The 22,792-nt window shown below is 38.4% G+C and overlaps 1 protein-coding gene across 1 annotated transcript in view; it reads right to left on the reverse strand.

The window, feature by feature from the left end:
* RNF145 (ring finger protein 145) overlaps positions 1-20,190 on the reverse strand; it is a gene marked incomplete at its 3' end in the record, with an annotated part of 34,938 nt that extends 14,748 nt beyond the window's left edge. The window contains exons 1-2 of the mRNA XM_084243955.1: positions 19,959-20,190; positions 10,578-10,686 (exon numbers count right to left, since the gene is read on the reverse strand). Of these exons, the coding sequence (XP_084100081.1) occupies positions 10,578-10,686; positions 19,959-20,142 (293 nt within the window). The 5' untranslated portion in view covers positions 20,143-20,190. The remainder of the gene's footprint in view (positions 1-10,577; positions 10,687-19,958) is intronic.
* Between the last annotated feature and the right edge of the window lie 2,602 nt (positions 20,191-22,792).

Below are 22,792 nucleotides of genomic sequence, written 5' to 3' on the forward strand. Positions count from 1 at the left end.
GCCTGTTCTGTTCCCTACTCTGTCTCTGATGAATGCTCTCATCCCCGCACCAGTGTCCTGTACCTCAATTCTTGTATGCATAAATAAATCTTAAAAAAAAAATTATTTAACAAAATTTGAATGGACACTTAACAACAGCTGTTTTTAAAAACTAAGGCTTTTACACACACACACACACACACATATATGCTGGCACTCTGCCAGGCTTTAGGAATACTGCAGTAGGCATGAACTCCCTCTCCAGGAGGGGAGACATACATGAAACAGGTACTCGCCCCAGCAATTAATTACATTGTAATAAATGCTATAAAGGAAAATATGAATGTTGTAATAAAGCTTTTTAAGATTTTTGAAAGATTTGTGTTCACAGCTCTATTTAAAAATATTTTTCCTTCTACTGCTAGATCATTACTTCATTGAGTTCTTTCCTTCTTTCCATTTAAATACCACATATTTTACCTCTTATTCTATCTGACAGGATTACAAAATGTAATAGCTTTATATTATAAAATGTAAAAGCTTTATTATAACTATTTCCTTTTATTTTATCCTATATTCTTTTGGGTTTTTTAATCAGCCAACTCTCAACTTTCTAATTCTTTTTGATTTCCTTTTTAATTCTTATTTACTCTCCATATAGTCATTACTTTGTGATTTGCTGAGATTATCAGACAGGAAGGATGGTCTGCATTCTGGAAAAATTATCAGCCTCTACGCTATAAGAATAACACCCTGATATTGCACAGCTTTTTCCCACCCAAGCCTGAGAACTGCTCCCTTCAATGGGACAACCTACCTTTATCCCAGTTCTTTCTTTTTTTTTTTTACTTTTTTTCTTATTATTATTTTTAAATTTTATATATATTTTACACCACTTTTCATTTTTGCACAATGTATTCATTTTCATCTTGGTTATATTCCCCACACAATTCTCACCCCCCCCCTTGTTTTGATCCTACACCCTCCTCCCTAAATGCCTAAAAATAGATGACTGGATCAAGAAGATGTGGTACATATACACAATGGAATATTACTCAGCAATCAAAAAAGATAAACTCATGCAATTTGCAGCAACATGGATGGAGCTGGAAGGGATCATGCTCAGGGAAATAAGCCAGAAAGAAAAAGAAAAATACCAGATGGTCTCATATATAGCAGGAATTTAGAAAACCTAATAAGGGACCAGGAAAAAGACTAATTATGATATAGTAAAAATCAAAATCAACAAGCAACTATAAACCAGAGACACTTAACTCCATTTCTGCCCCATCTACGTGGTCTGTCACTTATCCCATGAGAGAAATGAATGCCAGCCAACTCGATCCCCACGACTCAACTCCCACCTCCCACCTCCCAAGACAGTTCTTGGGAATCTTCAGACAGACAACGGGCCTAAAAAGCCAGGCTAAAGGTCTGATCTTGCCACACAGCAACCAATGAGCTGTCCTCAGAGAATTCAGGGCACTGAATCCCAAACTATGCAGATGAACTGAAATAAGCAGCATGTGAACAAAAACCTATACATACCACTTCTGGCACCTCATGTTGGCAAAGAAATCTCTTAGTCACTCAGTCCCAACAGGGTAGGTCACTCACAAACAGGAAAAAACTGGACAAAAAGCCTAAATAAGAATGAGCCTAATTTAGGGGCCTCCGTGGTAGTGCAAGGTAAGCACCGCACTATGATGCAATCTGCAACCTCTGCAGCACGAGTTTGATCCCCAGCCGGTCAGGGAGAAACCCACATGGTGCAGCAGACCTCTCCTGCCCGCTGCTCCCCTCAGCAGTGTATTTCAGTCAGTCTGGCTGTTCTGTTCCCCATTCTGTCTCTGGTGGATCCTCTCACCCCCACTTCCCCCACATCTCTGGCTGTACCCCAGCTCTTGTATACATAAATTAATCTTTTAAAACAAAAAACAAAAAAACAGAAGGAGCATGAGAAGGAATTACTCAAAATTCCAGGAGTCATTTTAGTCTGAACCAAGAGCCACAAAATTCTGTTATTTATTCTGTTATTTATTATTTTGTTATTTATTATTATTATACAGAATATATTATACAGAATTATTATTATTATACAGAATATATTATTCTGTTATTTATTATTTATAAAATTCTGTTATTTATTCTGTTAAATGTTAACAGAACTTTGTAACTATTTTAAGATTCCATCAAATAAGAGGCCTCTTTGGTGGTACAGGGGTTAAGTCTGAGTGCTATTAAGCTATCACCAGCCACTGAGGCATGAGTTTGAATCCTGCCAGGGAGATGACCCATGTGGCGCAGCAGACCTCTCTTGTCTCACCTGCTGCTCCCCTCAGTGTATTTCAGCAGATCCACCTGTTCTGCTCACTCTGTCTCTGGTGAATCCTCTCGTCCCTTCCGCTCACACATCTGGCTTAAAACCCAGTTCTTGTATGCATAAATAAACAAAAATAAATCTTAAAAAGACTGTATCAAATAAGATGTTCAAAAGGATTATCACAATTCTTCAATGTAGAAAATTCAAATGGTAATATGTATTAAGTTGGCCAAAAGTAAGAATTCCTGCCATGCTACTTATAACTGAATAAACTTTCCCTTCCTAAATCTCTTTTCCTTTGTGCCATTTGTGAAATGTGACATTCATTGAGCACTAAAAACCTAAACACATTGAAAATCTATTTCCTCTAGTCGTCATCATCCCCGTCCGTGTCGCCCCACCCCCACCCCCGCCATAGCCTGTCCTCCTTTGAATGAAACTGATTGGAGGCATGCATTAGAGTAAAATGCATGAAAAGGGCGTCAGGAAGAGAGCATGCCACTAGAAAAATGCCTGCTATAAAGAGCATACAAGTACTAAAAAACACACAACAACAACCCAGGTCACCAACTTCACTCAATGATTAAATATCTTCACTTACAGCAGTCTCTTAGGTCACCTGAGGCACTGGGCAACTCAAAAACAGTCTGTACATTCCAGCCACTTACTTAAGCTTTTAAACAGGAGGAATGCCAAAGAATTTTCGATTATCTTTTTTTAAATTTATTTATTTATGCATACAAGAACTGGAATCTAGGCCAGAGGTGGGTGGGGGTTGGGGGTAAGAGACAAAGTGGGAAACAGAACAGGTGGACTGACTGAAATACACTGCTGAGGGGTGCCGTGGGCAAGACAGGAGAGATCTGCTGCGCTATGTGGGCAGCTCCCTGGCCAGATGGGGATCGAACTTATAATGCAGTGGCCACGGATAGCTTCACAGTGCTGTGCTTTACCCCTTGCGCTACCGGTGATAGCACCATGAAGTGCAAATTATATTAAGAGGAAAAATACTGAAATACATAATATCTTCAACTTTTTTAGCTTAATGTCAAAAGTAATCCCTAAGATGGGCATTTTTCCTACATTAGTTTCAGACAAGTAACCTGCCAAAATATATATTAATGTATTAATATAATATATATTATATATAATATATATTATATATATTTTTTATATATTATATATTATATATTATATAATCATATCAAGTGTGATTCTGAAACTAATTTTCTTTCTTCCACCAAGAGGACTAAAACAAGGTATCAAAAAACAGGGCTCAGAATTGAAGTCTAGGATCATCCCTTACTGGCTGCTTGCCCACTTCCATTTTTTAATCTGTAAATCCCAAAGAAACAAAATGAAATGAAGAACAGGAAAAGTTCTTGCACACCATAAAATTTTATTACCATTCTTTTTACTATTTAAAATAAAGTTTATTTCTGGGGCCTCCATGGTGGCGCAAGGGGTTAAGACACAGCACTATGAGGCAGTCTGCAACCACGGCAGCACAAGTTCAATCACCCACCAGGGAGGTGATCCACATTGTGCAGCAGACCTCTCCTGCTTCACCCGCTGCTCCCCTCAGCATTGTATTTCAGTCAGTCCGCCTATTCTGTTCCCCACTCTGTCTCTGGTGAATTCTCTCACACCCCGCACCTCTGGCCTGTAACCCAGTTCTTATATGCATAAATAAATAAATCTTTAAAAAAAAAATAAAGTTTACTTCTAATAAACTAAAACTACAAAGGTCAGATTGCCACAGAAGAATGGTAAATGCCTTTACCTTGACACTGTTAGTGCTTCTTTTTCCTGTACATCAGCGAAAATGAACTCTCTAGAAAAGCATGGATGTTATGCTGTAGATGAAAATTGTTTTAGTCATCACTACACCAGTAACCACATGGAAACCAAAAAACCACGAAGGAAATGAAGTTCACTATTATTTTATCCAGAAACATAATAACTAATAAAAGCAACTTTTTTAATAGCACTACCTTCATTCAACTTTGAGATTCTCTGAGCACCAAAACCCTACCAACTCTGAAATCTACCATAACAAAGCTTTATCGAGGAATACTCTTCCACTTAAAGAAACATTTTTAAAGGCTAAAGACACCGAAAAATGCTCACAAAACAATACTGTGTAATAAAAACAAGACATAATGCTATTAAAATTCACTGAGAGTTTATTATATATCAGAACTGTGCTAAGAGCTTTTTGCATGTTTTATCTTATTGAATGTTTACAACAGTCCCATATGATATGATCATTTTACAGGGAAGGAAATTGAGGCATATCTTTCTGATAAGAGACACTAAGGTCACAGTGCAACAAATCACAAACATGGAATTTGAACCCATCCAATTATGGCAATCTCACATGTCCAGGCATTCGGGACACATGAGTAGGCGGACTCTAGAACGTATAACCTATTTGGTACTATGCTATACTCTACAGACATTAATTTTTGTTAAAAATGAATAAAGATGGGGAAGTATCTCCAGCTTGAGCTCCAGCTGAGACTCAGAGGAACCTGGTATGGCCACACAAAAGACTGCATCAAGGTTTGGGGCCGGGGGCAGCAAAACAGGAGGACATCACACTGCCTGTGTCAAGACTGGCACTGGGTCTCCTAGCCAAGGCTCTATGAAGACAGACAACACAGGAAAGGCTGATGTTGTTCCCATGAAGGAGACCAAGACACAAGGACATACTTGTGGGACACAGAAATAAAAGTCACCGTTTCCACTTTAGAGTAAAACACAACTTAGTATGAAACATGGTATGAATGACAAGAACTACAGCCCTACTCTGGCAGCTCCAGACTTTGAAACTCTGGCATCAAAGGATGTATAGCTTGGGGAAGAGTGGGGAGGGGCCAAGAAAAAAGACATCACTTCCCAGTACCATTTTGAGCAGTGAAAAACAGTAAGACAGGAAGAGAGAAGAGGAATGTGACAATACTGAGTTTCTGGAAAATGCTTTAGGGCCCCTAGGAAATAACTATGAAATATTAATGAGATTGGAGGTCTTGCTTCAACAAGAGGAGCCAAAAATCAGTGATAATGATCACTCTTTTGTATCTACAAAAGTAAGGAAAACTGGAAAGTATTAAAAACTAGAAGAAAATACCAGAACCTTAACAGGTCCATCTCTGGGTAGAATTTCGGGTGATGGTTACTACCTTTAAATTCTCTTTATTTCCCATTTCAGACAAGGTTAATTTTACCCTATGTATTCAAAAAGAAATCCAAAGTTATGCTAATGAAATTAGGTTTTGGCTTTAAAGTCCAAAACAAGAGGTATACTACATCTGTTTAGAATGTTACTTTAACTACTATGAACAGTTATATGGAAACAAGTTTAACAATCTAGAGGAGATGGACAAATTCCTACAACTCTACAATCACCCAAAGCTAGATAAAGAAGAAATAGAACACCTAAACAGACCAATTACAAGCAGCGAAATTGAAATGGTAATCAAAAACCTCCCCAAAAACAAAAGCCCAGGACCTGATGGATTTACAAATGAATTCTACCAAAGATTCAGAGACGAATTAGTGCCTATCCTTCACAAACTCTTCCAAAAAATTGAGAAGGAAGGGACAATACCAAACACGTTCTATGAAGCCAACATTACACTAATACCAAAACCGAACAAGGACCACACAAAAAAGGAAAACTACAGGCCAATCTCCCTAATGAACACTGATGCAAAAATCCTCAATAAAATTTTAGCTATCAGAATCCAACAATGTATCCATAAGATAATTCACCACGACCAAGTAGGATTCATTTCAGGGACACAAGGATGGTTTAACATCCGAAAATCAATCAACGTTATCCAACACATCAACAAAAAGAAATATAAAAACCATATGATAATATCAATAGATGCTGAGAAAGCTTTCGACAAAGTGCAACACCCATTCATGATAAAAGCCCTTGAAATTCTTGGGATACAAGGAACATACCTCAACATCATAAAGGCCATCTATGACAAGCCAACAGCCAGTATCATTCTCAATGGTGAAAAGCTGAAAGCATTTCCATTAAGATCTGGAACAAGACAAGGATGTCCACTCTCACCACTGCTTTTCAATATAATACTGGAAGTCCTAGCCAGAGCAATAAGACAAGAGAAAGACATCCAAGGAATCCAAATAGGAAAAGAAGAAGTCAAGCTATCACTATTTGCAGATGATATGATAATATACATAGAGAACCCCAAAAACTCAACAGAAAAACTAATTCAACTCATCAATCAGTTCAGTAAAGTGGCAGGATACAAAATCAACACGCAAAAGTCAGTAGCCTTCCTATACACAAACAATAAATCTGAAGAAGAAGAAATCAAAAAAACCATCCCTTTTTTTATTGAAACAAAAAAAATCAAATATTTGGGAATAAATCTAACAAAAGAGGTAAAGGACCTATACAAAGAAAACTATAAAACACTGTTAAAAGAAATAGAAGAAGACACAAAGAAATGGAAAGACATCCCCTGTTCATGGATTGGAAGAATAAACATTATTAAAATGGCCATCCTTCCAAAAGCAATATACAGATTCAATGCTATTCCAATCAAAATTTCAATGTCATTCTTCAAAGAAATAGAACAATTATTGATGAAATTCATATGGAATCACAAAAAACCCCGAATAGCCAAAGCTCTCCTGAAAAAAAAAGAAGGGAATGGAGGCATCACACGCCCAGACTTCAAACTATACTACAAAGCCATAATCATCAAAACTGCATGGTATTGGAACAAGAACAGACATACAGACCAATGGAATCGAATAGAAAATCCAGAAATAAACCCACAGATTTATGGTCAACTAATCTTTGACAAAGGAGCAAAGACTATGCATTGGAGCAAAGAAAGTTTGTTCAATAAATGGTGCTGGGAAAACTGGGTCGCTACATGCAAAAGAATGAAGCTTGACCACTACCTCACACCATACACAAAAATCAACTCAAAATGGATTAAAGAACTAGACATAAGACCTGAAACCATAAAATATATAGAAGGAAACATAGGCGAAACACTACGTGATTTGCACATCAAAGAAATCTTTACAGACACATCACCCAAAGCAGTGATAGTAAAGGCAAAGATAAACAGCTGGGACTACATCAAATTAAAGAGCTTCTGCACAGCAAAAGAGACAATAACAAAAACAAAGAGAAACCCCACCAACTGGGAGAACATTTTTGCACCCAACACTAATGATAAAGGACTGATCACAAAAATCTGCAAAGAGCTGATGAGACTCAACAACAACAAAGAAAATAATCCAGTCAAAAAATGGGCAGAAGAGCTAAAAAGAAACTTCTCTGAAGAGGAAATGCAAATGGCCAACAGGCATATGAAAAAATGTTCAACATCACTTGTCATCAGGGAAATGCAAATCAAAACTACCATGAGATACCATCTTACACCAGTGAGAATGGCACATATTAAAAAAACTAGCAACAACAAATGTTGGCGAGGGTGTGGAGAAAAAGGAACTCTTCTGCACTATTGGTGGGAGTGCAAACTGGTCCAACCACTGTGGAGAGCTGTGTGGAGATTTCTGGACCTACTAAACATAGAGCTTCCATATGATCCAGCAATTCCACTCCTAGGTATTTACCCAAAGGACACAGAAACATCAATTCCAAAGAACACCTGCACCCCTATGTTTATAGCAGCACTGTTTACAATAGCTAAGCTTTGGAAACAACCCAAATGCCCAAAAATAGATGACTGGATCAAGAAGATGTGGTACATATACACCATGGAATATTACTCAGCATTCAAAAAAGATAAACACATGCAATTTGCAGCAACATGGATGGCGCTGGAAGGGATCATGCTCAGCGAAATAAGCCAGAAAGAAAAAGAAAAATACCGGATGGTCTCACTCATAGCAGGAATCTAGAAAACTTAAATAAGGGACCAGGAAAATGAATAACTATAAGAAAGTGAAAATCAAAATCAACAAAAAACTATGAACCAGAGACACTTTTAGGGGGGCGGGGGCAGGAGGGGAGGGATTGGGGTCAGAATGGGGGGGGCTGCAATTGTATGGGGAATATAAAAATAAAATTTATTATTTAAAAAAAATAAAAATAAAAATAAAAATATTTTAAAATAAAAAAAAAAGAAAATAATCAATATGTATCATAGCTACTAAATGTATGGCTATGTGTCATGGTGTTAGTATTTCTTCAAAGAAGGTCCAAAGACTAGTTGGGCATGAACTACCTCATCCAAAACTACTACAGAATGCATTTGATTAAATAATAAATTTTCATTTATTTCCTTGCAATAACAATAATTAGTTGTCCAAGTTCCATAAGAGACTCTTAAAAGGAATCTTAATATAATTTCCTGGTAAGTTAAAAAACTGATATATAGGTTTTGTAATTATAACCACAAAAGGATGTTACTTATATAAGTAAAATTCTGATGGAACCAGTAACATGTTTGCAAAATGGAATGGTGATTTCATTAGAGATGGATCATCTTGAGGATTATTATTATAATGCTAATATTTACTCTTCTTTGGTCATAATAAAAGTCATAATACTTTCTTGAAAAAAAAAAAAAATAGAATGTCACTTTCTATTGGCCTTTGCTGCTTTTTCAACTTTCCATCCAAGACCTGCAGGTGTTAACCATAAAACCAGAATTGAAACAGGAAAATAAATGAATAAATTTTCTTTGTTTCCCCAAAATTATCTACCATGAACAGTACTATTTTATAATAGGGAGGAAAGGGGGGATTTTTAAAAGTCAGTCATCAAAATGAAAATGAAAATACTATTTCTACAATTAGATTTCAAGCCTACACCAAAATCTGTTTCAGACCTCTTACCAGACAACTATATCTTGTTATAACTATACATGTGAGGTTAACTGCCACTCTTCTTAGAATGAGTGTATTTTACTACGGTTATACATTTTAACCAGAAAAAAAATTAGCCCCCCATTTTTTCCTAAGATTTATTTATTTATTTATACAAGCACTGGGTACAGTCAGCAGCGTGGGAGGGTGAGAGAATTCACCAGAGCCAGAGCGGGGAACAGAGCAGGCAGAAGGACCGAAGTACACTGCTGAGGGGAGCAGCGGGTGCGGCAGGAGAGGTCTGTGCACCATGTGGGACCGAGCTTCTCCGGTGGCCAGAGAGCAGTCGGGAATCGAACCAGCGCTGCAGAGGCTGCAGGCAGCTTCACAACCCAGCGCTCAACCGCTGCACCATCGGGGAGGCCCAGCCCCCAATATTTATCCTACCTCATTATATTTACTGTGCCACTTTTGGTTCACCTGTATTTTAATATGCTATTTCAAAGCAGGAAGCTCATATTTATTGACTGACTTGAAAAATCTAGGACTAGCCCTCCCCTGGTGGGGCAGCAGTTGCTGCGAGGCTGCCCGCAGCCTCTGCAGTGCCGGTTTGTTCCCCGGCCTCCGGCAAGGGTCCCACACACACACACACACACAAATTAGGACTAGTACACCTAGGCAAACAGACATTATTGCTAAAGTGGCAGATGTTCTGAGTTATTCAAACCTCATCAAATAATTTTTATCAATCATCCACGATGTACCTTAAGTTGATCCTCACAGACATCATAAATTGACTTTCTGAAATGATGAAAGTGATGAGGTCATATGATTGTTAAAATGCTCCCAATAGGTCTAGCTTTGGAAATTCTCCTCTCAGGTAATAAAGAAAAGCTCATGGGGGCCTCCCTGGTGGTGCAGGGGATAAACTCTCAGCCGCTATAAAGTTACTGCCAGCCACTGAGGCATAAGTTTAATCCCTGGCCAGAGAGCCATAGACCAGGGAGCTAACCCATATGGGACAGACCTCTCCTGCCTCGCCCGCTGCTCCCCTCAGCAGTGTATTTCAGTAGATTCGCCTGTTCTGTTTCCCACTCTGTCTCTGGTGAATCCTCTTACCCCCTGCACTTCTGGCCTGGCCTACACCTCAGTTCTTGTATGCATAAATATAAATAATAAATAAAAAAGAAAGAAAGAAAGAAAGAAAAGCTCATGGGTATCTTTGTAAACAACACCTTAAGACCCATTTCATACTAAGATTATTCGTAAATAAAATGAGGCACAGCCCCAGCTATTAATTCTGTATGATACTTATTTAGAAGACAAACATCCAGGAACCTAATATAGTCTCCACTTCTTGGCAGTATTCCTGAGTATTTTATAGGGAAAGGAAAATGTTTAAGTTTAGTGACACATTTTAAAAGCAGGGAGACATTCTTACCTGGAGATCTGATGTCCAGCATAGAGGAGCAGGGCCGTCAAAAAATAGAGGTAAAGCTGAACCAGATGCTGCCTTGGCAGGGTTAGCAGCACAACACTTAAGATATAACCTGCAGTATAAATTAGGAGTGATATAAATACATAGGATTCTAAATTTATTCTCCCAATTAATTACACTAATAAAAAGAGCTCAAAGCAAATTACTTCCAATTAGATTTCAGCAACTTTGAGGTTTTTTTCACTTCACCACCACCAATTTAATAGCAAAATCACTACGGATTTTTTGTTGTTGAAGACAGAAAGCATTTTTCACTTGTAGATTGTTCTACCTTATAATCAAACACATTACACAAAAGAAAAACAGGACCCCTATTAGCATCTACTTGCTTTCATGTCTACTTATCTGTTCTATGCCAGGCTTCTCAATGTGCAGTACCAGGAGAAGATTTAGGCCTAACTCCCTTCCAAAAGCAGACTTTCGTCTAAGACCATCCATTTCCAACTCCTAGTAGCTCCCTGACACCAGTCCTGACCTCTGTTTTCAAAGAATGTGCAGGGCTTTTCTCCCAGCCTTGAAGAAAATCTTTTCTATTATTCCCTTTTCTATCATCTTTTTTTCTCATTCCACCTTTATAAATTATCATACTGACAACTGTATTTTCTAATCATCTGTTTCTCCCCTCTTTACTTTCTACAGTCCACAAACCTCTACAAACCTAGTGTACTCTTCCACTTTGAAGAACTGGGCAGTCAGCAATTTCTGTGGGATATACTGCTGTTCCCCTCCAGCATCCAAAGTAACTACCCAAAAAGTTTTCTTTGTATCCTCTCAATTTCCCCATCTCTTTTCTTTCACCTTCTCAAACAGAAAATCCAGTCCCTATAAAAATGCTTTTCTTTCAAACATATAGCTCAAATAATCTGTTTTATTAATTTCAAATAAATCTTTCCATATGTATACTTATCAACAAATAGTTACCGAGAACCTACTACACAAGACAAAACACGTAATCCTTTCTTATGCTTAAGAAGACATCTCCCAGCTCATGCCTGAGATATTCCACTTACACATCTCACATTCAACAAGTAGAAAATCAACTTCCTTCTTGTCCTCCTTCAACAAGTGAGCCTGCTCTCTCCCATCTCCTAAATCCCATCAGTCACTGAGAGCTGAGAGTCATCCTTTTTCTTCTTATGAAGTCCTGCTGAGTCTTTCTCACAAAGTCTTTCCCTTCTTCTTCCCTAACCTACACACGTACTTCATTCACCCACATATATCCTCTACTTCATTAACAGGGCAATATTCCCAAAACCATCGCTTCATCTAGACAACTCTCCTAATTTAGAACCTTCAGAAGTTCCGACTTCTCAGTCTGAACATTGTATGTCTTGCAATGTCTGGTCCCAGTCCAGTCTGCCAATTAATGAGTCTTTATCAGAGCACAGATATTCCTACTTAGTTATTTAAGGTCCTTTCATGCTAAATCAATCATGCTTAAAGCTAAGGAAGCAAAGGTAGTATACCAGGGTCTAAAGAGGTGGAAATCAGGGCCTCCCTGGTGGCTGAGGGGTTAAATCTCAACACTATCACCGCAAAGACCTGAGTTGGATCCCCAGCCAGGGAGCTAACCTACATATGGTGCAGCAGACCTCTCCTGTGTCACCCACTGCTCCCCTTAGCAGTGTACTTCAGTAAATCTGCCTGCTCTTCCCCCCATTCTGTCTCTGGTGAATCCTCTCCTCTGGCCTACACTCAGTTCTTCTAACATAAAAATAAATAAATTTTTTAAAAAAGAGGGATCTCCCTAGTGGCACAGGTGGTTGAGCACAGTGTGCTGCGAAGCTGTCCGCAGCCTCTGCAGTGCCAGTTCGATCCCCGCCAGCCACGGAGCAACCCACATGGTGCAGCAGACCTCTCCTGTCTCACCTGCTGCTCCCCTCAGCAGTGTATTTCATCAATCTTTCTGTTTTGCTCCCCGCTCTGTTTGTGGTGAATCCTCTCACCCTCCCGTACATCTGGCTTGTACCCCAGTTCTTGTATAAATAAATCTTTTAAAAAAATTTTTTTAAAAAAGAGGTAGAAATCAGATTTCCTATGCACCTAACTATATGGTAAATTTAGCAGGAGTCAGTGATAAATATATTTTTTGTTTTTAATTTCTTAAAAATAATTTCCTCATTTTATTTTGCTAACCCTATCTCAAGGAACTTGAGGTATCTTAAAGGATTGTTACTTTTAGGAAGCATATTTTGAGTTTATAATTTAAGATTTTCTAATCCGCCTATTGCATGAAACCACTCCTTAAATACTATCCTTTTAAAAAAAGATTTATTTATGCATACAAGAACTGGGGTACAGGCCAGAGGTGTGGTGGGGGTGAGGACTGGCCAGCAACAGAGTGGGGAGTAGAACAGGCAGACTGACTGAAATTCACTGCTGAGGGGAGCAGCAGGCATGACAGGAGAGGTCTGCTGTGCCCTGTGGGTTAGATCCCTGGCCGTGGATTGAACTTGTGCTGCAATGGCTGCCGATATATTCTTGGTGCTGAGACTTAACCCCTTGCACCACCAGGGATGCCCTTTAAATACTATCTTTTAATGAACTATTATTTTCCTTTCCAGATAGTCTCCCCTCTGCCTTCCGCTGCACATCTCATAAAATCAACTATAGACCCTCTAGATTAAACATATTCATTTCATTCATCCTTTCAATTATGTAGTCACTCAACCAACATTACTATGTGTAAGTATAACCCATATACATCCCTAGATGTTGAAGATTAGAGAAGAATAAAGAAAACCCTTCCTAGTGGGGAAAAAATATGGTACAGTATTGCTGCTGTAATCAACATTAGAAGGGCCATGGGTGGTTAATTAATTAAGCTTGACCTGGATTTCTCATCAAGCTACAAAAAGGGAAAACATTCTAGGAAATGAGAATAGCAGGAATGAAAACCATAAAAACACAAAAGGATACTTTCAGGGGATAGTAAATTTTGTAGGTTTGACTAGAATGCAGAGTACACAGGGCATGGGCAATGAGGCTGATAAAACTGGTGGCTGAAGTCTCAATATAAAGCCTTGTATGTGATAATGAGTTTAGAGTGGGCTACTGATTCTTGAATCCTTTAGGTGAGATAAAGGAAAAAAAACCAACAATGGAAAGTGTATAAATGGAGGCTAACATATACCACTATTTTCACATTCCAAAGGAAAAACAACTCTGATAATAAAAAAATGTATTACGTAAGATTTTTGAGGGATTGTAAACACCTATGCTAAAACAATGAGCATGAATCATATGAATGTACAATGTGTACATAAGCTGTTTGAAAAATGCATGCCAAAACTATTGCTGATGCAAATATACAACACCATTTATAGATACCCAAACCACAATAAACAAAATGGACAAGAATAAAACTAACCCAACAGTAGTTTATAATGTAAAATATAGGAATTCTGCTACTTAGAGATTATTGTAGCAATGGAGGGAAAAATGGGCCTGAAATAAAACCACAGCTTTGGGTATGGAGCTGGCAAGATGAGCAATGAGATACATCTTTAAATAGGACTTAGTGGCGTTTTCTGGGTAAGTGGTTAACAACAAGGAAGTGAAGATGTTCTGGCATTTCTAGCCTGAGTACTCAAGACAAGAGCTTTGCATTTTAAGATAGGAAATACAGAAGGAGGAAGAGGTTTAAGGTAAGGGAAAGGTTCTAAGTTCAATGATGATAAGTTGAAGGGTATATATAGAATACTGAGGTAGAGATTTATAACAGGTAGTTATAAATTCACTCATTTGGGATCAGGCACTGGCCAGGTGCTGGGAATACTGAGATATAGATGCCCTGCTCCCACCTTCGAGGAGCTCACAAGGCAGTTAAGAAGCATAGGAGCATACCCACCCTTAGAAGACAGCACGATGAGTACTGTGGGGGAGATATGAACTGGGTACCTAGGAGTTGAGGGGGGACGCTATCCCAGACTTGGGTGGTCAGAAAAGCACTGTAAAGTGGAGATAGAGATCTGCAGCCACAACTAAGTGACATCAACTGAACAAAAGTTGAAGACTGAACACAAATTTTAGGATATATCAACATTAAGAAGTTTAACAAGACAGCAAGAGACTCAGAAGTAATGATTAGAAATAAAAAATACTAGTCACCTAGTATTTGGAAAGAGGAAGTGGTCAACAACTTTATAAACATGGGAAGGTCTGCAGAATGAGAACAGAAATGAAGGCTGATTTTTACATTTTAGGTCACCAATGATTTTAGTGATGGTTTCAACTGAATTGCTCTCATACACACCCTTTCCTGTCCAATGTCTACCATACTAATTCTGCTCTCAACACCTCTAGCCTAAAATCCCAGCTAGTACTCCTACCCTCCTGTTGTCCACTACATTCCCCAATCCATCATCCCAAACAACACTGCCTAATTAATCTTAAAAGACATGTCTCCTACCTACTCTAAATCCAGGTCCCTGCCCACCTACCAAATTAAGTACAATATCTAACATATTTTCAGAGTTGTTCACAAATGGTACCATTCTACCTTTTCAATAATATTTACATTCCCCTTTTCATATCCTACAGTCTGTGCAACAATTCTGTAAAACATTCCATGAATTACATTTGGACAGGCACTTTTCTTTACTGTACAGACAGAACTCATATTGAATAGCTAAGTCTAAAGGTTCTATTTTATTCCATACACATTCTACTCCCTATCTTGATTTTTATGCTCTTAGTTACAATTAGAGGATGTAAAGGAGAAAAAACAACAGCAACGAAAGATAAAATACTTAGTATTGAACTGAATAAATGTCTAAAACCTATATAAAGAAAACCTCAAAACACTCCAGAAATACTCAAATGAAGTCTTGCACACAGGAGGCCTTCTATGCTCTTACATAGAAAGATGTCAGCATCCTTAAGCTATCTCGTCACACTCACACTAACTTAAAATGTTAATAATAATGAAATCTCTGGGGGATGAGGGACGGGAGGGGAGGGATTGGGGTCAGAACGGGGGGGTTGCAATTGTATGGGGAATATAAAAATAAAATTTATTATTTAAAAAAAATAATGAAATCTCAAGGAGAAAGGTCAATAGGGTTGATTATTTGGAAATATAAGGTTAGATAATTCTAAAGCTCACATATAAAACTAACAGTAACAGAAAAGCTCTGAGGGGGAAAATAAAAACTCATGAAGAAACTGTATCAGACAGTAAAACGTGATTCTAATCCTCAATAATAAAACAGACTTGGAACAAAAACTTCAGACATAGGACAAAGGATACATGAGAATTTACTAAATAATAATCACGAAAACTTAGACTAAGCTATTTAATAAATACAAGGAGACTACAGATAGTTGACAATAAAATTATATCTATAACACACAGTAAATTATAAATAGAGCAGATTTTTTTTAAACTTTTTTTTAAAAAAATATTGATTTTATGCTTAGAAGATCTGGGGTGTTGGGGCCTCCCTGGTGGCTCAAGGGTTTAAGACGCAGCCTATGAAGCTGACGCAGCCTCTGCAGCACGAGTTCGATCCCCAGACAGGGAGCTACCCACATGGCGCAGCAGACCTCTCCTAACTCACCCACTGCTCCCCTCAGCAGTGTATTTCTATTAATCTGCCTGTTCTGCTCCCCACTCTGTCTCTGGTGAATCCTTTCACCCCCACACCTCTGACCTGTACCCCAGTTCTTGTATGCGTAAATAAATCTTTTTTAAGGGGCCTCCCCAGTGGCGCAGTTGTTGAGTGCTGGGCTGCGAAGCTGCCCACAGCCTCTGTAGCGCCAGTTCGATCCCCGGCCGTGGGCGAGGGTCCCTCATGGCACGCAGACCTCTCCTGCCACGCCCGCTGCTCCCCTCAGCAGTATATTTCGTCAGTCTGCCTGTTCAGCTCCCCACTCTGGCTCTGGTGAATTCTCTCACCCTCCCACACTTCTGACTGTACCCAGTGCTCGTATAAACAAATAATCTTTTAAAAAAAAAAAATTCTGCATGTCAAAAAAGTCATAGCAAATTCAAGAGAACTAAAACTAGAAAAATCATTTTAATTCATCAAAAGCAGTTAATGTCCCTAATGTTTACCAAACTCCCACAATTGGTAAGAAAAGACCACTGATCCACGGAAAAGTGGGTAAGGAACATGAGCTAAACGACCTCAGAGAAGCAAATGCACATTTTTCTTAAAGAACTAAATAAACTCAATCTCACTTAGACTAAGAGAAATGTAATTTAAAACCATGTTTTAAAAAACATCAATTTTTCACTTACTGGAGTACTCAAGTATAAACATTTGGATAACACTGCTTTGATAAGGGTATATAAGATTACAGGAACTCTCAACCACTGTTTACTATTACAAAATAGTAAAATTCTATGTGGAGCAAATCCATCAACGTTACAAATGGGTTTTCTCTTTAATTCCACTTCCACCAACACAACCTTAGGCTCTATTTGTACCTGTGGAAATTATGGATCTGCAAAATTATTGAGTACAACCTGTACGAAATAGCAGAAACAGAAGCTATCTAAAAAGTCTACCAATGGGGTAATGAATTCAATAAATTATGGGACAGCCATACAAGGATACCATAAAACAAAATGGGAGGGCAGAAAGGAGAGTGAGGACTCATTTAACCAGAACCTAAGATTTGGCAGAAAGTGTCGGTGTAAAAACATAGAGCACAAAGATTATTTCATGAGTATCTAGGGGTTCCCCAGTCAGGAAGTTAACCCACATGTGGTGTAGCAGCCCTCTCCTGTCTACCCCACTGGTCCCCTTAGCAATATATGTCATGTCAGTAGATCTGACTGCTCTGCTATCCACTCTATCTCTGGTGAATCCTCTCACCACCTGTACCTCTGGCCTACACTACCCAGTTCTTCTATGCAAAAATAAATAAAAACTATAAAAATAAGTAATCAAAAGCAATAAATAGTTATGGCTACACATAAATAAACGGAAAAAAGAGGTTCAAAAACCTTTACTAAATTAGGCTATCATCTGTTTAAAAAATGGGAAATATGTCATATTTGCGTTTATATATCAATATATATTTGTTTACATATATACAACTATACATCCAAAGTTATACACAAAGAAATAAAAATTGCTACTTACTGGGTCTCAGAGTGAGAACTTAGTGGAAACACAGACAGAAGGAAGATACTTTTCACTATCTGCCACCAACTTCACAAATCAAGTTTTTTTAATTTTTATTTTGTATTTTTGCTTAGAAGAACTGGGATGTAGGCCAGAGGTGCAGGGGGTGAGAGGATTCACCAGAGAAAGAGTGGGGAGAAGAGGCAGATTTACTGAAATATACTGCTAAGGGGAGCAGAGAGCAAGACAGGAGAGGTCTGCTGTGCCATATGTGGGTTAGCTCCCAGGTCGGAGATTGAACTTAGGCTGCAGTATATAAGTGCTGAGACAACACCTAGGCCACCAGGGAGGCCCAAAATCATTAATTTTAAAAATATACTTCAAGATGAAAATTGTGTCAACTGGAACTTATATAAACAGTACATAAGGGCCTCCCCTGGTGGTGCAGCGGTTGAGTGCTGGGCTGTGAAGCTGCCAGCAGCCTCTGCAGAGCCGGTTCAATCCCTGGCCACCGGTTAGGGTCCCACATGGAGCACAGACCTCTCCTGCCACCCGCTGCTCCCCTCAGCAGTGTATTTTTGTCCGTCTGCCTGTTCTGTTCCCCGCTCTGGCTCTGGTGAATTCTCTCAACCTCCCGCGCTTCTGACTGTACCCAGTGCTTGTATAAATAAATAAATAAATCTTTAAAAAAAATTTTTTAAAAAAGTACATAATACTTTGACACAGAAGTTACACCAACCAAAAAACTGTTCAAGCTGACAGTATCTGCTCATGTCATTGCTGAGCTTACCCCACCACAGTATACAATAAGTGTACTTATAAAGGTGTCATTGAGTTTCCAAAGTTATAAGCCAGAGTAATATTTCAACTGCACTAGAACCCATTCAATTTCTAAAATTTACCTTTCTTATTATTAGACAGCTGTTTTTATAATAAATATTTCAATCTAGTCAGAAATAATACATGACAAGCACATTTTTAAAAACAGTGTGAATTACTTTGCTGAATAAGCTGAATACCTAAGCTAGGTCCCCAATTGTTGTTCTACAATAGGCTGGAATTATTTCCACAAATTAGCTAACGTAACAAAACCTTTAGGGAAAAGGGCTGAAAATTACAGTGTTTTATAGCATAAAAGAACCACTTCATTCCAGACTTTTCCCACTATGGTTTACTTGCTACTCTCTCATAGCTGCAAGGGGTTCACAGAGCTAAACTATGAAACCCAAAAAGTCCTTCCATAAAAAAAAACAAAAAAAACTCACAAGAAACAACCCTTCACAATTTTATAAAAGACACACTTGAGATGGGCAATTCTAGTACTAAAAGTATTAATGATACCACTACACAGTCTTGAATTAAGCAATAGCAATGTCAAGTTAAAATATGTCATTGCAATCATTACATATACACCAAAAATTAACCTAAAAATTAAGGGACATTAACTTTTATTCAAGATAAATTTTATCTCTGGTTTATGTATTTCTTGACTTTAATTTCTTTAACCTCTCAACAGTACTTTTACCATTAGCCACAAATCCCATCTGTAACAGTTTAAGGAATATATTTTAAGGAAGAAAATATTACTGGGCTGTCAGAAAAGTCATAAAGTATTTGAAAAAACTTATTTGGCAACCCAATATAATACCACCAAACTGGGGCCTCCCTGGTGGCGCAAGTGGTTAAGATGCAACCTATGAAGCTATCCACAGTCTCTGCAGCGTGAGTTCGATCCCCGGCCAGGGAGAAACCTATATGAAGCAGCAGACCTCTCCCGACTCACCCACTGCTCCCCTCAGCAGTGTATTTCAGTGTATCCACCTGTTCTGTTCCTCACTCTGTCTCTGGTGAATCCCTCACCCCCCACACCTCTGGCCTGTACCCCAGTTCTTGTATGCATAAATAAATCTTATAAAAAATAAATACACAAAAAGATGGCAGTCCCTGTGACCTAGGAGTTAAGTCTCAGAGCCATCATCCCTATGGCCTGAGTTCCATCCCAGGCCAGGCACAGCAGACCTCTCCTGTCTTGCCTACTGCTTCCCTTAGCAGTTTATTTCAGTAAATTCACCTGTTCTGCCCTCCACTGTCTTTGGTAAATCCTCTCACCCATTCCCCCCATGCCCCCTCTGGCCTATACCTACTTCTTCTACTCCAAAAAAAGCAAGCAAACCAACAAAAAACACAAAAGACAAATACATCAGAGACTGCTCACTGAAAGATTAGAAAAGCTGATGTAGATACTTACCTACATAATGCATATTAAGAGCCAAATACTTATACTGGAAAAGAGGGTTGTTACTGAGGCTACTTCTTTGGATCTGCTGGAAGAAGGAGCTAACGTCCCATCTGTACAGCACGTCCAACAGCATGATGCTGGGCACCCTCAAGGCCACATTTAACACTGCCTCCAGCTTCTCCTTTGCAGCCATGATTTTTCTTGGAGCAGACCTAAAATTCAGGAGAGACAGTATATAAAACCAAGTCAATGCAAATATCTTTTAAAGATCCTCTTATGAATCTCATGGATTGTCCTTAGCCAGACCTACAATTTCTAGGGCTTTGTAAAATGACCCACGTAGTTTTTTCACATTGACATTTTCAGGTATGCCCAATCAAGATTCTGATTAAACATTCAATCTCACAACTTATTTTTTAAAGGTCCACTAATTCACTCCAAATCTAGGCACTCAGCAACAAAAACACCCTGTAAAAAACTGGCTTTTGGCCAACTAACTTGAAAAGTCAAATTCACTCATATGAAATTGTGTGATTTATGTAGTGCTTTAAAAAAAGGGGGGGGGCACATTTTAAACACAAAAAAACCTACTCACTAAAAATCTGAAAACAGCATATTGCAGCTTGCAGTGTATCATAATCTGATCTTTTCCTTATTACTTACAATCAAAACTGAATATACATGATATAGATACAATCCAGAGAACTCAAGATATAAAGGCAACATATTTTGCAAGATTGCTTCCTTGACTCATTAAACCCCTTATCTGAAATTCCCATAATCTGCCTTTAAAGTAGGAAAATAATCCCCATCAAATTCTTCCCATGACAGAGAGACATATGCTGGCACGTGATGGAAGAGTCAGGTACTGGCAATACCCTGGCTTGATTAGCAACTGAGTACTAAAATAAAAAAAATTAAAATTAAAATAAAAGATCTCCTGAACCCATTATTTAAAAAGAAAACCAAGTTCAACACCCTTTTATATGATAGAGGTGCAAATTAATCCAAGGAGTTACAGGAATGAGCATAGGGCAAACAAAAATGGGTAGAGAACAATTTAAGAATAAAGATAATTGTGGAGTGTTGGCTCTGACAACATTCTTTTAAGCATTTTGCTGAGAAAGCTAAACACATTTCGAGTTTTGGCAGTAATTTCAGACATTACAGGACAAATGAAAACATTTATTTCTGAAGAAAATTATAGTGACAGATTGCTATGGTATGGTTAAATATTTGTCAGTATTTCCATTTTACCCTCTAATTTTCAGAGCTCCCTAAGACAGTTTTACAAAAAGTAAGGCAGCTCAACTTCTCAACTTGGCAACAATTTAATAATAAAAGTTTCTCAATCACTGAGAAACTGATTTTACTGAACACTGATTTTGATCATATAACACTGATGCTACCTAAGTGTTGTCCAACAACCCCCACTAATAATGCACAATTAACATTTTTACAAATAGATACCATTAATTCTGATTACTTTAAATGAGTTAGACCACTTTAATAATTTTCCTAAAGAAAAAATATTTTAAAACTCAAAACCAGGGCCTCCCCAGTGGCACAGGGGTTGAGAGCTGGGTTGCAAAGCTGCCTGCAGCCTCTGCAGTGCTGGTTGGATCCCCGGCTGCAACCCGGCCACCAGAGGAGGGTCCGACATGGCGTGCAGACCTCTCCTGCAGCGCCCGCTGCTGCTCCCCTCAGCAGTGTACTTCGGTCCTTCTGCCTGCTCTGCTCCCTGCTCTGGCTCTGGTGAATTCTCTCACCCTCCCGTGCTTCTGACTGTACCCAGTGCTTGTATAAATAAATAAATAAACAAACAAATTAAAAAAAAGAAAAAAAACCTCAAAACCAAATAGCTGTGTCCTAAGGGGGGAGAAAAAGTACTGAAAAATAAATCACTTATCAACATGTATTACAAATTACACCATTCAGGAACCTAAATTTCTCAAAGCTCTTATTACTGAGGAAAAAAAAAATCCTGGGAAGAAATATACTAAAATAGTCATATTCACATCCTTTCAACAGTAAGATTAAGGTGATTTTTAGTCCCTTTTTTTCTGTCTTTTTCTCTTTGTCAAATATTCTAGAAAACCCGTATTATGGGGGGGAGGGGTGAAGAGGAAGAGGGATTAAAAAAAAGAAAGTGGTAAAACATATGATATTGTCCAAGCTGTCTCACTGATTTAAGGAAATAACTACCTACATTGATGGTCAAACTGTTGGGAGTGCAGAGGAAATATAGATTTTTCTCACAAACCACCAGTCGTGTGAAAATCACCACATACCAAGATACCATTCACAGCTTTATCCTATAATGGAAAAGTCTTTTTTCCCATATTCTAGAATCCAATATAAATCAGTACTTCTGCTCTTATAGCAAAAAAAGGTACCACTACTGAGCTAATACTTTTGGTTCACATTTATTTCAACTGACTTGGCACCTTCCTGTTTTAATGTTTTGTTATTTTTAAACATACCAACTCGCACCATTTATTGTAGTTCTTAAAGAGATTTAAAAATATAATCAGGGTGGCGCAGCAGTGGGTTGAGCGCAGTGCTGTGAAGCGGCAGACCTCTCCTGTCTTGCTCACAGCTCCCCTCAGCAGTGTCTTCGGTCCGTCTGCCAGTTCTGCTCCCCACTCTGTCTCCCGTGAATTCTCTCACTCTCCCACGCCTCTGGCCTGTACCCCCACGCTTATATAAATAAATAAATCTTAAAAAAAATAAAAAATAAAAATATAATCATCCTACATTAGAAATCAAAGTCTGAACTGCTACAGAAAAAAATCTATCTAATTCTTACAGAGGATTATCTCTATCACAAAAGATGGTCATGG

This window comes from Talpa europaea, assembly GCF_964194135.1.
Source record: "Talpa europaea genome assembly, chromosome: 9".
Lineage (NCBI taxonomy): Eukaryota > Metazoa > Chordata > Mammalia > Eulipotyphla > Talpidae > Talpa > Talpa europaea.